We start from the raw sequence: 15,830 nt of genomic DNA on the forward strand, positions 1-15,830 counted from the left end.
ACTTATCAAAGATGAAAACAACAGAAAGCCTGAAATAAGGAAATAATCCTGTCACCAGAGTATATCCAAGAATGTTATCAGAAGAATAAATACTTAACCAAATATCAACATAATCACAGCAAGTACCATTAGTTCTTACATTAGAAACAGAACTAAGCTTTTAACATAACTGGCCTAGGTCAATCACTTCTGCTAAAATATGCAAAAAAAGGTGAAGGGCAACCAGGGTTCCTACAGTTCCTAAAACAAAGCGTTATTTTATGTCCATGAATGCGTAAGAAAACAAACTTACATCCAGACAAGAAAGAAGTACAACAGGTTAAGTGTCAATCTTTACCAATTTATTTTATACAAAACAGTAGCAATGTAGAATATGGGAATTATCTTCCGCTGCCACACACGCAAGTTGTGAACATTCCAAGCCAATGTATACAGTTTGGAGGGGAAGGCTAAACGACAGCATCAACCATGCTACTGAACATAGGAATTTTTTATTTAAAAAGATTAAAAATTAGATAGCAATGTCTTCTTAATATTGCTCTCATCATTGAAGACTGAAGAAAAATAAAAAGTGACTTTTTAAGATTAAAAAAAGAGGGAAAGGGAGAAACAAAGAGGCTGCTACAACACTGCCATACTGTCAAACCATCATACTTCAATATTTGCATACTTGATAGCAGCATTTTTACTGAACCGTGTGCAACTACATTTAGAAACACATCAAAGCAAAATATCATGGCAGTCATCAATCAAGATCCGAAAAAAAGAAAACAAATAAACAAAAAAATAACTCTAGGATGAACACACTATAAGCAGATGAACATTTACGGAGAATGAATCAATATCTACATTCTTGGACTGTTCCATTCTGCTCCAATAAAAGTGTCAACTCAAACTGTCAACTGTGCATTTTTGGAGGACTTGAGTTTTTCCAGTTCTTATTATACTGCATGCTTGGAACAAAGAGGGATATAATAATCCCTTCTACACAATGAACTTTAAGTAGACCGCTGAAAATAAATTTACTACTTGTAAACACACACAAAATTAAAAAAAAAAAAAAAATACAAGATTTTTTTTTTTTATCTTTAAACAATCAGTGCTTCCAAAAGCGCATTATCTTCTATATCGACCTCTCTCCCCTCGGTCTCTGTCCCGGTCACATAATCGCTCTCTTTCTCTTTCTCTATCACGTCCTCTATCTCGTTCTCTGTCTCTTCTATTATCTCTAGGGCGGTCTCGCTCTCGCTCCCGATCTCTTTCACGGGGTCTACTTCTCCGACCACTGACAACCGCTTGTGTGCGACGAAGGAAATCATCCACCCTCATGTCATAATCATGCTAGAAAAGGTTAAAAAATTGGTTAGGTATGTTAAAAAAAAAAAAAAAGGCACTTATGAGTCCCTATACTCTAATTACTGTAGAGAAAATATCTAGAAAAATGCACCAATGCCTTAATTCACAAAATGCAATTTTGACACTGCTTAGAAAAAGGATTTTGATGTCTTACTAGACACCTACAACAGAAATTATTCAAATCTACTGGAACTCAATTCGTGCAGTCTGCTATAGAACTTCAATGACTTTTCCATCCAATCTTTTTAATAAGATTTAGGCCAAAGTAATCACTAGCGATGACTATCAGCCAACACGGATACAAGCCTGAAGCCAACCGTGCTGCTTATCATCAATGTTTTTCTGCAACAGGTGAACCCTACTTTTTTCCCTTCTTTGATTCTACCAATTAACCTGAACCAACTCTGCCCTCTTATGGTAAAATCAGGAATTCTTATATTCCGGATATTCTTTCAAACTGAAGCAATGCTAATGACAACTTTTGAAATAGGACGTAATTTTAAGAAAATAAGTACTTTAGTAAGACTGCAAAGACTACTCCACACAGATCTAATGATACATAAAAGGCTGAGGAGGACAAGAGAGGGTAAGATGAGCAACTGTCTAAGTGAGGTCCAAGTTGTCACTATGGCTACTCATAAGCTTGATCCCTGCTCTGGCTTTCTACTCTTATTCTCAACTCACTTTTACTTACTAAACTCGGTATTTTTTCAAGTCAGCTCAAATATTCAGAATATAAGGTTCAAAAACACAATTCCACCTTACCTCTTACAATGAATACATGAATATTAGCATAAAATATATACACTAACCAAAAAATTACATTAAAAGGGCAAGTATCCTTTCACAAAAGAATCTTAGGAAAAATTCCTATTTTGAAAATTATGTAATCATTTATAAAAGGCATTTTTAAAAATACCACAACCCATCTAGACAACTAAGATTAATTTATCATACATAGACTGTGTATCTCTTCCTGTGTGACTGAAAAAAAAAAAGTCTGTTAGTCAATTAGGATTCTCAAATTGTTTCACTGAATATTAAAGATCATAATGATTTAATTTTGAAGAATTAGTATCTTTATGAGAATAATAAATAAAAGTATCTCAAAGATAGGCTGGGCTACTCTGACCTACTCTCAAATATGCATGCTCTTCAACAAAGTGGGAAGATAAAGAATGTTTATTTGGCCCTGCCAAAAAATTCATTGTGTCACGTATGGTGGCAGGGAGGAGGTAGGGAATTTCCAGACTGTACATCCTACTTTAACAACCAAACTACCTTTCTAAGACTATCAAATTTATACACAAAGGAACTGCAATAAAAAGTACAAGGAGGTAATTTCAGTTTTAAAAGACACAAGTACTATTAGGGGATAAAAAGTGAGTATCAATCACTTAATATAACAATCTCTAACTAGTCTAATGAAAACCCAGACATCTCTAACTAGAGATTGCCTTTAATTCACCCTGTTTTGATCAAAAAAGCTTTCCAAATCAACCATACTAAATTATTAAAACCAATAATTACTAAAGGACAATTACTCATCTCTCTTAATATCTGTCATTTGTTATCATTGTCTTAAGAATCAGACAAGGTGAACCAACAAAATTTGGCAGAGAAACAAGCAACTGACCTAGAGATAACCTGTTAACTAACTTAATATACGAACATCTATCCTGTGAAAATGGAGTCCAAATATACAGAAAGCTTAGAAATACTTATTTGCAATAATAATTAGTTATAATTGAAGACTCCTGTACGAAAGAAAATATCCTACTATATGTTATCTCTGATATTAACCAAGAGTTACAAAGAGAAGTTGCCACAACTTGAGCAGTCTCCTTAATCAGTGAAAAGAAAGTCTATTTAAATAATCCAAAGGGATTACCCATTTTTAATTAAAAGTTGTGAATTACTTCAAAACAGCAGTCAGTAAGAATATGAAACAGTCTACCACTCAACATAATCTAGCAACCATTTAAATTATCAGCAGAATTCAAAGTAGTTCCCTCACACTTGAGCCTTCTCGTGCACTTACTACTCGCTTATCTCTGTATCTTGCTTCATGTGGTACTGGGTGATGTCCTGAGTAAGGGGGATGAGCTTGAGGAGGTGGAGCATGGTGCTGATAGTAAGGATGATGTGGAGGTTGTTCCATTCCAGGATAAGGAGCCTAAAAAAAGAAAACCACTTCCATAAACATCTACCAAATATCCTTACAAATAAACCATTCTTAGAATTTCCCTATACAAACTACCAATCCCGAACAATTTAATAATCTGTATGATCCATTTACTTTGACATTAAGGTTCTTCAAAAGACCCTCTTTATGTGCTTGCTGAAAACATGTAACAAACTAATTATACATCTATTAAGATTAAACTGCTTATACTTTCATACCATATCATTTAAATACCAACAGAACAAAACAAATCAGTATACAGTGCTTACACCAAGCTAGGCACTGTCCTAAGCACTTTAAACATCTTATTTAATTCTCGCATCAACCCAATGAGATAGGTATTGGTTATTCTAGTTTACAAAAAAGGAAACTAAGCCACCAACTGGTTAAGTAACTTGCTTAAAATCACTGCTAGTAAAAAGGTGGAGTTGGGACATCTGGCATCCAGCTCTAGAATCAATCATCTTAACCACTATACATAAACATCTACCCTTAAAAAAAAATCTCCAGGACCTACTAAATTTTTAAATGCCATTATAAAATGAGTTAAGGGCAAATCAAAGATTACTTTCCTAGTTAGCACCAAGATAATATTCTTTTTAAAAATTTCCCAGAATCTAAAGGAAAGCAATTCATCTATCTGCATACAGTACCTTAAGTGAAGTAAGTCAGATGAAGAGGCCACATTACAGGCAGCATTTAAAGAAAAAAAAAAAGAAAGAAAAAAAAAAAACATAAACAATAAGAACTACTTACATTCCCCAATTTTTTATTTCTCAGGAATTAATGTTTCAGTTATCCTCAATACCTTCAAAGATATTAAGAAGATCCAGTTTTCTTACAGAAAGAAGAAAAACTAAAAATTGTGCACAGGAAAAAAAATTATGCACAGGATTTAATTAACCTTATTTTTTTTTTTTAAGATTTATTTATTTTAGAAACAGAGAGCAAAAGTAGGAGGGGCAGAGGGAGAGAGAATCCCAAGCAGACTCCATGCTGAGCATGGAGCCTGACATGGGGCGAGATCATGACCTAGATAGAGACCAGCACCCAAGCAGAAGCCAACAATCAGAGGCCTAACCGACTGCGCCACCCAGGGGTATGAAAGTGTAAAGACCTCAGGGGTTCTTTCTTATTTTACAGAAACAATTTACTGAGTATTGGGATCAAGCACTATGCTAAACGTAACATGTATTTTGTAAATTATCTTCTCTACACTCCCATGAGGTCAACACTTATATTCATTAAATTTCAAACCATACAAAGACAGACACAATATCCGTTTCATTCACCAACCCGCCTAAAGCAGAGTGCCTTGCACAGAATGGGCACTAAATATTATTCGATGAGCCAAAGAATGAACAAATGCCCACTGAGTTTTACAGATAAGAAAAACTAAGAAACATATTATGAAACTTGTCCAAGGTCACTGAGTTGAGAAGGGAAAACATTTGAACCCAGGCAGTTTGCAATACTAACCACTACAATAAAAAACCCTAACACTTAATAAACTTGAAACAACACAAATCATTCATTAATCTTTAGTTTTAAAAAAAGTCCCCCACTATTTATCACTAAAGATATATACTTTAAGTCTCTTAATGGGTAACTGTAACAACCACATTTCAAATAAGCGTTCAAAATATATGGAACTGTGAATGAAATTAAATAATTTGCAGAAAAAGAATACAAACCATTCCTTGCCAAGGTGGTGGTGGTCCCATGTTATGAAATTCCCTCACATAATCATTGTAGGACTAAAATGAAAAATATTAATGTCAATAATAAAAATTAAATCCAGAACTAAAAAGTAAATCAGATCCTGGTTTTACAAACATTAAATACGTAAAATAAAATACTTACTCCATTTAAAAACACATCTCGGCGAACTCCTGAAAATCGTCTGTTGGGAATAAGATTTGTGAAACTAAATTCAGGTAATTCATAAACTAGTTCCAAGAATGTAATTTAGAACTAAGCAAGAGTGAACCCAACTTACCTGTCTACTTCCTGGTATCGTGGATCCTTTAAATACCCTGTTCAAACATCAAGCATTTTAGTAAATCAAATTTATATTTTTTATTATGGCATTATAATTAAACCTTCCTTACCACTCATTTCAATTCTTCCCATGAAATACAGTGATGCTATTATTGTATTATTCCATTTTCAGATTTTCTTCTCAGATTACATGATAATCTAGGAAGTAACTAAATAACTTACTGATATCACAGAATTATAAACTGCTAGAGAGGTTTTCATATGAATCTTCTAAATCCACACCCCAATTCTCGCTAGATAGAAAATTTCTTCATTCTGCACCATAAGGAAAGTAAGGGCAGAGGAATTATCTTTGAGGACACTGTAAGAGGACTTCCTTAAAACAAATGTTTACCTTCCATCTTAGGTATACACAAGTTTTGCTAAGTCAACCAGATAGTTTTAAAAAATGCAAACTTAAGGGGGAGAAAAACAGAACTGCAAAAGTCACAAAAATGAAGATTATACATTTTAAGTGAAGAATCTTAGTGAAAAAAGAAATATCCTTTCTCCCCTTCTTTAATAAAGACTCAGCAAATTAAAATGTGAAAATATTTGCGTGGCCATGTTACTGTGGAAAAACTAATTTCACTCTCCAGAATATTCCATTTTGGATAAGAATGAGGTTTATCAAGCCACTGGTTATGTAAAAATGCTATAATGCTCACTAACACCAATTTTCAAATTGCCTAATTTTTATGTGTATTACTGTTATTAAATAAGTATCTTCTCTTAAATACGGTTCACCTTTTTTAATTCTGGTAAGGGAACGACTAGCTGAAAAGCTGCTGTGTAGATTACAAAACAAGTATTTCTCATTCCTCTCTAAAAACATGATGTCAAAGATTTTTATTTAGAAAAATATAGTATAACTTCAGTGTCTAATTAAAGCTATTTACCAGATAAGATACTAAGTATAACAGGAAATAAAAAGAATAAAGTGTAAAATCACTGCTTTCCCTAACCACTTTTAATGTTAAAACATTTGTGCAGTTTCCACTCGTGAAATAATTATAAATTAGCAACACTGGGTAATTAACAGATTATGATAATGAGTCACACTAAAATAGATTAGGTAGCCTTCACAAAGTAGAATTTAAGTGACAACTACTGATAATCTCCTACGGCTTAAGTAGTCATGTCCTAAAGTTTTCTCACATTTAGAACTACAGGATTACAATAAATGTTTTGTTGTTGTTGTTGCTGTTGTTGTTGTTGTTTCATAATTTTAAGTCAAATATCTGCAGGATTATAAAATATTAACCTGGTCTCTGGTGAAACTCAGGGGCATAGTCAATCCTTGGTTTCTTTCTGCTGTTATGAATATCATAATCTTCTGGTCGACGCCTACACAAATTAGACACATTAGAAATTAAACCAAAAACTGCTGGGACAACAAACAGCAATGCAAGAGTTTCTGACAGAAGTACAAAGAATAGCCCATTATTTCCTTTAAAATAACATCCTAATTTCTAGTGAACAAATTTTAAAATTTCTAAATTTTAATTCCTCTAATTATTATAAATCAATTCTTGAATGTATTGCTGGAAACAAATATTCTCTATAATCCTCTTACTATGATGAAAAACTTGGAAATAGTCTGTTCAAAACATGTAAATCAAATTTTAGTATTCTAAACAAAAGTAAATGAGCGGCCCTCGAACTAATGTAAATATCCAGTTTAACAAAATACTTTCCCAAATAAAGTCTCCATTCAGGTGAAAAAGCAAGGAAATTAAAAAAAAACTATCATCATTACAAACAACAGGTAACTCTAAAATCTATATATTCAAAATTATTAGTATCATTTTAGAAGTCTAAACAAAATAAAGAATTCTTATTTCTTTTTGCTTTGCACAAAATTATGCTTTTCACATGATCATACAGAAAATCTGATACTTATAGTGACTTTACAGGAAAGTTTTGAAAATCTTAATACTTTGAAAAACTAATTTCTAGTTAATAACATTTAGAATTAAGGGAATTTTTTCTAGAGACAATGCCTTAAAATAAAACTGGAAGGTAATGGGGCAGTTTTAACAAAGTTCATAAAACCATTTCAAAATATATTCTTTAGAAAGTGAAATTTTACTGTCTACAGAGGGCTGCTCTTTACGGTCTCCCATAAATCTCAATGGTTAATGTAATACATCATAAATACACTTCATTTTATTTAGCATTTGATAAAGAACTACACAAAATAAAAACAAAAATTCCAAGTTTTTTGGTAATAAACATTTTACCCTTAATGCCAAATAAAAATTCTCTAATAACTGGCATCACTAGTTTTCCAGCTACTTCTTTATCAACTGCTTTCATTAACTTTTCCAACACAAGTTCCCTCAAACTGCAAAGTGCAGTAACCCCAAACCCCCCAACAAAATAAAAACAGTTGCATCTACAATAAATAATACTAAGAAAATTAAAAGCTGGTTTAAAAAATAAACATACCGCTTTCCTGTAGTTTGGGGAGTGCATTTACGACCGGTATAAAACATGATAGTAACAGTTCATACAGTAGTCCAACTACTGACTTTAAGCTGTAAGCCACATACATATATGGAGGCCCTGGCAGGCTTGAGAGAAGGTGTAGTGGTGTAATAAGTATAGTTTGCAGTCCATTGCAAAACTGAGGTAAAAACTTCACTTGTATATATTGTATTGCACTGGAAACCTCTTAGCTTAAAACTTCAAAAGACATCTTGGTGTTCAGTCCTTTAAGGCCAAAAATAAGGGGGCTCTGCCAGGTTTCCTCCTACCTACTCGACAGTGTCCTTTTTAAGCTCAAAGAAATGGGGACTCTTGTTGGATTATCTGTACCTACCACAGGATGTTTCCACCAAAAGGAAACTTAACCAAACGTTTCATCCCATCAACCATACATCCAACAGTCTTTAGCAGAATATTTTAGGTTTAGCTGTATGCAAATCTACACAGGGAAAGGTGCTGGGTGGAAGGGCTTAAACCAGTCCTTTGCAAAGACTTCTCCAATTCTGTAACAAGTTAAACCCCCTTTTCCTGGAAAATGCTGCTTAGTTCATAAAGTAGTGATCAATAACCATGGCGATCCTCTAAAAAACACTTTAAGTCCACAGGTACTGCCAGCATCTGGAAAGTTGTAAACAGACACAGCAACAGCCCTTCTTTTCGGTTTGTTGCCGGGTCTCCCAGGGCCACTTGATCCCCTTTGGAAAGAACCTATTGTTTTCAGAAGCTCAGCAAGATGTGTGAATTCACTGGGTACATGTTAGAGAATATTTGGCAATGGGGTTAACACATCACGATGGTAAAATTTGAAACAGTCCCAATAATGCTCCTCTTGAATATCAAAATAACTTAAAACATTTTATCCTCTAAATGAGGCGTCATCTTCTGAAAAAACATTAGTGATCCTTTATAAAAGTCCCATATCTGATAAGGCTTATCCAGAGACACACCTGAAAGAAAAGGCTTTTTACAAAATATTAACAATTTTTGCAAATAAAGACTTCCTCCTCTTCCTCCTTTCTAGCCTGTTCTGAGCAACAAAGGCCTACCTCATTTCAATTGTATACATTGTATAATCAGAATATATCTAATTTAAACTGGTTATCACTCTTTAGCAAATAATTTTTTCTGCATAAGGAAAGATCCCCATTTTCCTCTTGAAAAATGACTGAGACCAAGGTGACCATGTGAAATCCTCAATGAAGCCACAAACTAGTCCATGCAGCTTGATTTGAGGATTTTCTCTTTCTTCTTTACCGCAGGACAAACTTTTGACGAATCACATTCCTCCATCATGTTATTCTGATACATGTGCCTATTATCAGTCCAAAGAACGTTTCTAACCTTCCCACATCCCGGACTGGTTCTCGACGGGATGGACGTCCTCTTGATCGGGGCTGAGAATGCATTCTTCTCTTGTGACGCATTTTATGAATGACCTGATACAAGTCAATACTTTCATCGGGGGGAAATAGAAGACAAAGCTGGGTTCCACATTCAAGTTCAATTTCCTAGAATAGGAAAGTAGTAATTTACAAGAAGAAAACAGGAGAAACTTTCAACAGACTTGTGTTTTCCTGAAGGACAAGAACAAAAACAGACTGACTTGGAGACTTCCTTCTCAAGGCTGATGACCATACAGGATTCCAAAAACTTTCTTGAAAGGTTTGGGGTGGGGGGGGTGGGGAGGACACCTTTCTAAAGTGTTCCATGTACTTATATAAGGGTAAAAACTAAAACTGTAGAATCTCCAAAGTTTAATATACCTATGCAGTTGCTTAAAACTCTGTGACAATTGTCCTCTACAAACAAAGGAATATCTCTTTGTGCAAAATACAAAAATATCAGGACAGGATTATCTACCTTAACACAGTGGAGGAAAAACATGTTAGTGTGTGCCAACAACTTTGATAATTAAGAACTGCTACATACACTAAAATATATTAGATTAACTACAAAGAGATACTAACGTATGGACTTTTTAAAATGAGTTTTTATTTTCAACTACCAACAGTTCATTTATGAGCAATGAAAGCACACTACTTCTTGTCAGAGTTACATGTAGACACTATGAAGAGAAACATATTCTACTATGAGTAGAATCTATGAGTCAAAGATTTTGGTTTATTTTAAACCACCACACTTTTAATTTCATTTGTAGACTTGAAAACCTAGGTACACATACTTTTCATACAGCTTCCTTCTAGTCAGAAAACTTCAATGAAGATGTTCTAATGGCATTTCAAAAATTATACAAAATATAGTAATAATATAATGAAAAATGATTAAAAGTCAGGACCAGAATTTCTCTTCAAAAAGGGTTTCAACTGGTATTTAATGAAAATACCATATAAAGATGCCTGTCTTTCAACATTTATGGAGGTCTTACTAAACAGTCAAAATTACAGTTATCATGAATTCCAAATATTCTCCCTTAATCTATCCCATGAATTCTTTCAAAAATGGCTTAGAAATGTCCTTCAATAAAAATATCTAAAAGGACTGATTAAGTGTGTGTTTTAAATAATCAATTAAAACAACAAACCTGTCCATCACGTCCAATCTTTACTGGTTTATGTTCATTCCAAGGATTGGTGAGATGAGCTGACTTAGTGAAGGGTAATTCACGCCTAAATACAAAGTAATGTCAATTATATTCTTTTGCAAAAACTTTTAGGGACCATACACTATACTTCAGCAATTAATCTTGATTTAAATGTGACTGAAATTTAAAGAATCACTTAGACTAGTAGCACTTATTCTCCAGAATGCCTCTTTAGAGATGTGTTCTTTCCACATTCCAGTGTCCTCAAAAAAAAGTAAATACTGTATTTAAGAACATGAGCTCAGAAACTCAGACAGTTTAGGTTTAAATCCCAGCTCTCCCTTAACTTCTCTCTGAGCCCGAGTTTCCTCAACTTATAAACAAGAATATCACTACCTACATTTCATATATATTGCAAAGCAATATATAAAATGTTTAGTTATCTCTAGCTTCTGAGTACTCAAAAAAAAATTTTATTATCTAATCAACGAAGAGCTGAACTTAATCAGACAGTTAATACCAAATTAAAAATAGTATCCTCCATCCTTGGTTCATTGCTGCTCTCCCAGATTCAAATGTCACCCCCCTTTTTTTAAATAAATCTTTTATTTATTTGAGAGAGAGAGTTCGACCAGCACTGGGGATGGGGGGTGGGGATGGAGGAGAAACAGAGGGAGAAGCAGACATACTGCTGAGAAGGAAGCCTGATTCACGCTGGATCCTAGGACCCAGAGATCATGACCTGAGCCAAAGGCAGATGCTTAACTGACTGAAATACCCAGGCACCCCATTTCTCCCCCTTTCAATAAGGCCATATTCCCTACCACCCATGGAATGGCTCTTGACAATATGAGTATTTACTTATGAATTCATCTATCTGCAACACATTAATTATGCCCTTCACTTACAATATGATACAGTACCTATTTAATTTAAACCCTGGCTCTAAACTCTATGCCACAGGGCAAAATGGTCTCACCAACATAAAAAAGATATCCTATATTTTTATATTCTTTATCAACCTAGCACAATGCTGAATGCAAACACTATATGTAATAAATACCTATTAACTGTCAAGGAATAATCAAATTAACAGCATCTGATAAGGTTTTATTTGTATGTGCATGAAGTGAAGTTAGTAAAATAGCCAATAAGTCAATGAAGAAGAACAGGAAGACAGTAATATATGAACAAATTAAGCTCATCTTCTGAAATAAACAGATTTCCTTATTAAGAATTTGGAAATGAAAGTTAACAGAACAAGTAACGGTCAAAACAAAATATGCTGCAACAAGTTTAAAACTAAGTAATTATTCTGTCTCCTAATACTAGGACATCATCATTTCCAAATATCTTCCAGTAACACCAACGTTTCTAATCAAGAAAACCATAATCTAACAAGCTTCTTGGGCCTTTATAGTTCTAGTCATCCAAATAAATAAATAAGTCAATCTATCTGCTAAGAAATAGTAAGCACCTGTTTTCTCTATGAAGTGCCTCCAGATTTTTAAATATTATAATTTTAATTTGATTATAATTTAAGTATAACTTAATTACAACCTTAATTTCTAAACAAGCGTAAATTTATATTTAAAAACCCTGGATGCAATGGGAGTAAGGGAGTATCACCTACAGTCTCACTACCCTAACACTGCCTTCCAACATAATACACACTTTGTTATGTTTTTCCATGTTGTTACATAGATAATTACTTCTGCATACTACATTTAAGTGACAAACCATAATTTACTTGATTTTCTGTATGGAAGAATTTAGATTGCTTCTAATTTTTCCCTATAGAAATTACTGATGGAATGAGGAATAATGATGTATTTTCATGCAGACAGCTTTTTGCTACAGCACCAACAATCAACCTAATGCACTAATTTTAACTATACTGCTGCCCATGTAACTTCAGAGTCCTTCACTGTCCCATAAATAAAAAGTTTAACTGCTTAGGCTGGCCAAAATTACTGTTCATTTTTGTCTTTTGTTCTCTTTATTATCTGCTTCATAAATACCTCCTCAGCCCGTTTGTGTTTCCGTGCTCTTCCTTCTGTTAGTTTGCCTTCCAGAACATGAACGGTACTTTTCATTCTTATTATTCCTATTCAATTCCTCCATTTCTATCAAAATCTAACACCTAAGTTCACTTTAACTTAAAAAAAAAATACATACGGTCTGTTCTGGTTAAATTTTTTTAACTGAAATTAATTTTATAGGCAATAGATGTGTGCATGTCATATAAAACTCACTCAAATAATTACCTTTTTATGTTAAAATAACTTGCCAGGATGTAACTGTTTATGCCCAAGGTGCCATGTTAGCAAGCTGAAGCTTAGATTTAACTTCTGTATCCAAGTGCTCGGTTTGACCACAAATGCAGTATATCCAGTCTGCCAATCCCCAAACACAAAGCCACCTCAATTCGGGCTTTCTCATCCCAAACAAGGTTGACAACATAGCCCTATCCAACCATTTTCTATGTGGCTCTTTCTTGTTCTTTATTCTTTATCCTATAAAAGCTTCCTGCCTTCTGTCCCATTCTGTAGTTCTCCACAGGACACTGACCATTTCATGAAGTGTTAAATAAAGTTTTTATCATCTAAATTTACTTCCTTAACCATTTTTTAACAACGCACAATCATTAAGAACATAAAAATAGTGATAATAACCCAGTGCTCAAAACGAGTCTATTTTTCTAATAAACATACTTAATCTTAATTATATCAACTTCAAAACATAATACCAACTAAACATGACTTGCTAACTTCCTTAAGAAACAGTTGTTCCAACTTAGTCACCTCCAAAATGTTAGCCAAGTTAAAGAGTGACTACTAATTTCCTATTCCAGCTACTAAATGACATATTAAGTCACTAAAATCATATACATCCAGGTAACATTTCAAGCAATTGTCTAATTCATAACAAACTAATTACTTACTGTATTACTAATATAGAGAACAAACGAAATACATAAAGCTCTTAACTGAATAAACCTTTGCCCTTTACATCCTGTATTTATGAAGACAGTGAATAAGACAAGCAAAACATAGTGATGTATTTTCACTTTAACACTGCTAAAGTTTTTTGCATCCAAATCACCCGACGAACGAAGCCAAAAAAAGAATAATAATCACAAAAGAATAGATTAAAACTAAACAACTGTGGAGTTTTAACATTACTCCCAACTACTACCCCATTTAAAACAAGGGCAAATTTTATCATCTCCATTAATGTGTAATTTACCTGCAAATCCAGTCAATTTTAAAAACTCCTCCCAACATTTTAGCATTCATTCCTGCTGGCAGCACCCAATGTATAGGAGATCCTCCATGATGCGATTCTGAAGAAAGTCTTGCAAATCCTAAGGGAATAAAATCACAACATTAAAATATAGATGCTAATTTAAATGATATTTTTATATATCCAAATTATTTTTATTCTTACCTTGAAATTTTCCACTCTCTCTGACAGAAAATATTAATATAACACTCCTTGCAGATCTGAATGCAGCATTTAATTTCTTCTCATTTACAGGCAGCGTGGACCAAACACCCTACACAAATGACACAGAGATCAGACAGAAATTAATGCAAATCTTTCATCTTTGCAATTATATTTGCAAAAGACCAAGGCTACTGATAACCGTTATACTTTAAATTCAAGTAAGCTATAATGAAGAAAGGTCTTATTTAACAACTGTCAAAATAATGTACCAATTTACTGAAAACTCAGGAAAAATATGGAGAAAATCCCAACCTTAACAAAATCATTAAAGCAACTAGTAACACCATGGGGTGGGGGAGGATATCAAATCTTATGGGCCAGAATTCTACATAATAGAAACAATCACCTACAATTATTGTAATATCACAACTATTTACTGTGGTAAATACATGTTGTTTAAAGGTGAATTATAATATGTACATTTTTCTCCTTAAAAACCTGCTTAACCAAAATAATTAAAATGCTGTATTATTAAATCCATCAGTGAAGAATCTGTCCAGTTCCTAGCAATTTTTTTCTATTAAAGTTCAAATTTTTATGCATTAATAGTTTGACTAAAGAGAAATGTGTTGTATATAGAGGCAGAACAAAGTTATTAATCTGTAAAGCATTTTAATCTATTACCTGTTTGTGAAAAGATTAGAAGAAACAGCATGGTAAAGTAAGGCAGAAGCTCTAATTCAGTTCAATCTGCTCATACAAATGATCTCCCTCATACTAAGTGCTTAATTACTTCTGCCTAAACTCACTCTAGCAGAGGAACAAAATAAACTTCCACTACATAGCTACTTGGCATATAGCTTCCATTTATAAAGTGTGATGGGTAATCATTAACGTGAGAAATATTAAGATACGAACATTGACAAAAAATATGGTTAGAAAAATTGACTTTCTAAAGATCAATAGAAGCTATAATGACTCATCTTAAACCAAGAAAAGAAAATTTTTAAATGGTATAACAGATGTATTTTTGTAGCAAAACAAACAGAAAATTAGTATCTTACAAGATCCTACAGCAACGGGACATATCATTTTTGTAAATCCTTGGGTGGGCCTTTAAGCTAACTCTTTTTCTTCTAAATTCAAGTGATGTTACTGCTAAAAATAAAAGAAACTCTCCGTAAAAGAATGATTTCTTCTCAAGATCTCAAGGTGTAAAACCAGCATCAATATAAAACAAAAAATGGTTAATTACAGAGACATTTAAAGAAGTGTTAGTACAGTAAGTTAGCAACTGAATACAGAAACATAAAAATCAAAAGAAACACTCTTTTACGGTACAAAGTATAAAAAAACATATTCTTCAGTATCACATATTTTGACTTCTAAAATCATCTTTAAAACACTCAAATTACTATTAGGTTGCCTAACCAGCCACAAAGCAAACCCTAAATGGCGACTGGACTATGGATCTTTAAAGCTTTAATGAAAATCAGAGTACACTACTCAAGATAATCAAAGTCCACCTTCCCATTTAAAATTTTCAAGATTGGGATAGTTTCAACAGAACTGATGCTAATACCTTAGCTTTGGCAAGAGACACATTCTCATGGTTGTTACTCTTTATGAGAAAAAATCTTGCATCCTGTAGGACATATTTGAGTTTACTGGTTTGATCTGGAAAAAAAAATAAAATAAAATCCAAACTGATTAACTGGAGGCCATTATTACAGAGGTGTAAGCTGTACTGAAATTAGCCCTCCACAA

At 33.4% G+C, this 15,830-nt stretch overlaps 1 protein-coding gene across 5 annotated transcripts in view; it reads right to left on the reverse strand.

Moving 5' to 3' along the window:
• Nucleotides 1-319: 319 nt before the first annotated feature.
• Nucleotides 320-15,830, reverse strand: part of LOC111149053 (YTH domain containing 1) — a 32,736-nt gene continuing 17,225 nt past the window's right edge. For 3 of the 5 annotated variants that reach the window (XM_022505959.1, XM_022505958.1, XM_022505957.1), the window contains 11 exons: nt 15,646-15,740; nt 14,064-14,172; nt 13,863-13,980; nt 10,614-10,698; nt 9,413-9,579; nt 6,846-6,928; nt 5,541-5,577; nt 5,405-5,444; nt 5,236-5,298; nt 3,398-3,532; nt 320-1,341 (listed from right to left, as the gene is read on the reverse strand). In XM_022505959.1, the coding sequence (XP_022361667.1) occupies nt 1,117-1,341; nt 3,398-3,532; nt 5,236-5,298; nt 5,405-5,444; nt 5,541-5,577; nt 6,846-6,928; nt 9,413-9,579; nt 10,614-10,698; nt 13,863-13,980; nt 14,064-14,172; nt 15,646-15,740 (1,157 nt within the window). In that variant the 3' untranslated portion in view covers nt 320-1,116. Of the gene's footprint in view, nt 1,342-3,397; nt 3,533-5,235; nt 5,299-5,404; nt 5,469-5,540; nt 5,578-6,845; nt 6,929-9,412; nt 9,580-10,613; nt 10,699-13,862; nt 13,981-14,063; nt 14,173-15,645; nt 15,741-15,830 lie in introns of all 5 variants that reach the window. The other 2 variants (XM_022505956.1, XM_022505955.1) reach the window with 1 other exon arrangement.

The sequence above is a fragment of the Enhydra lutris genome, unplaced genomic scaffold (genome assembly GCF_002288905.1).
Source record: "Enhydra lutris kenyoni isolate GAN:26980312 unplaced genomic scaffold, ASM228890v2 scaffoldscaffold21, whole genome shotgun sequence".
NCBI lineage: Eukaryota > Metazoa > Chordata > Mammalia > Carnivora > Mustelidae > Enhydra > Enhydra lutris.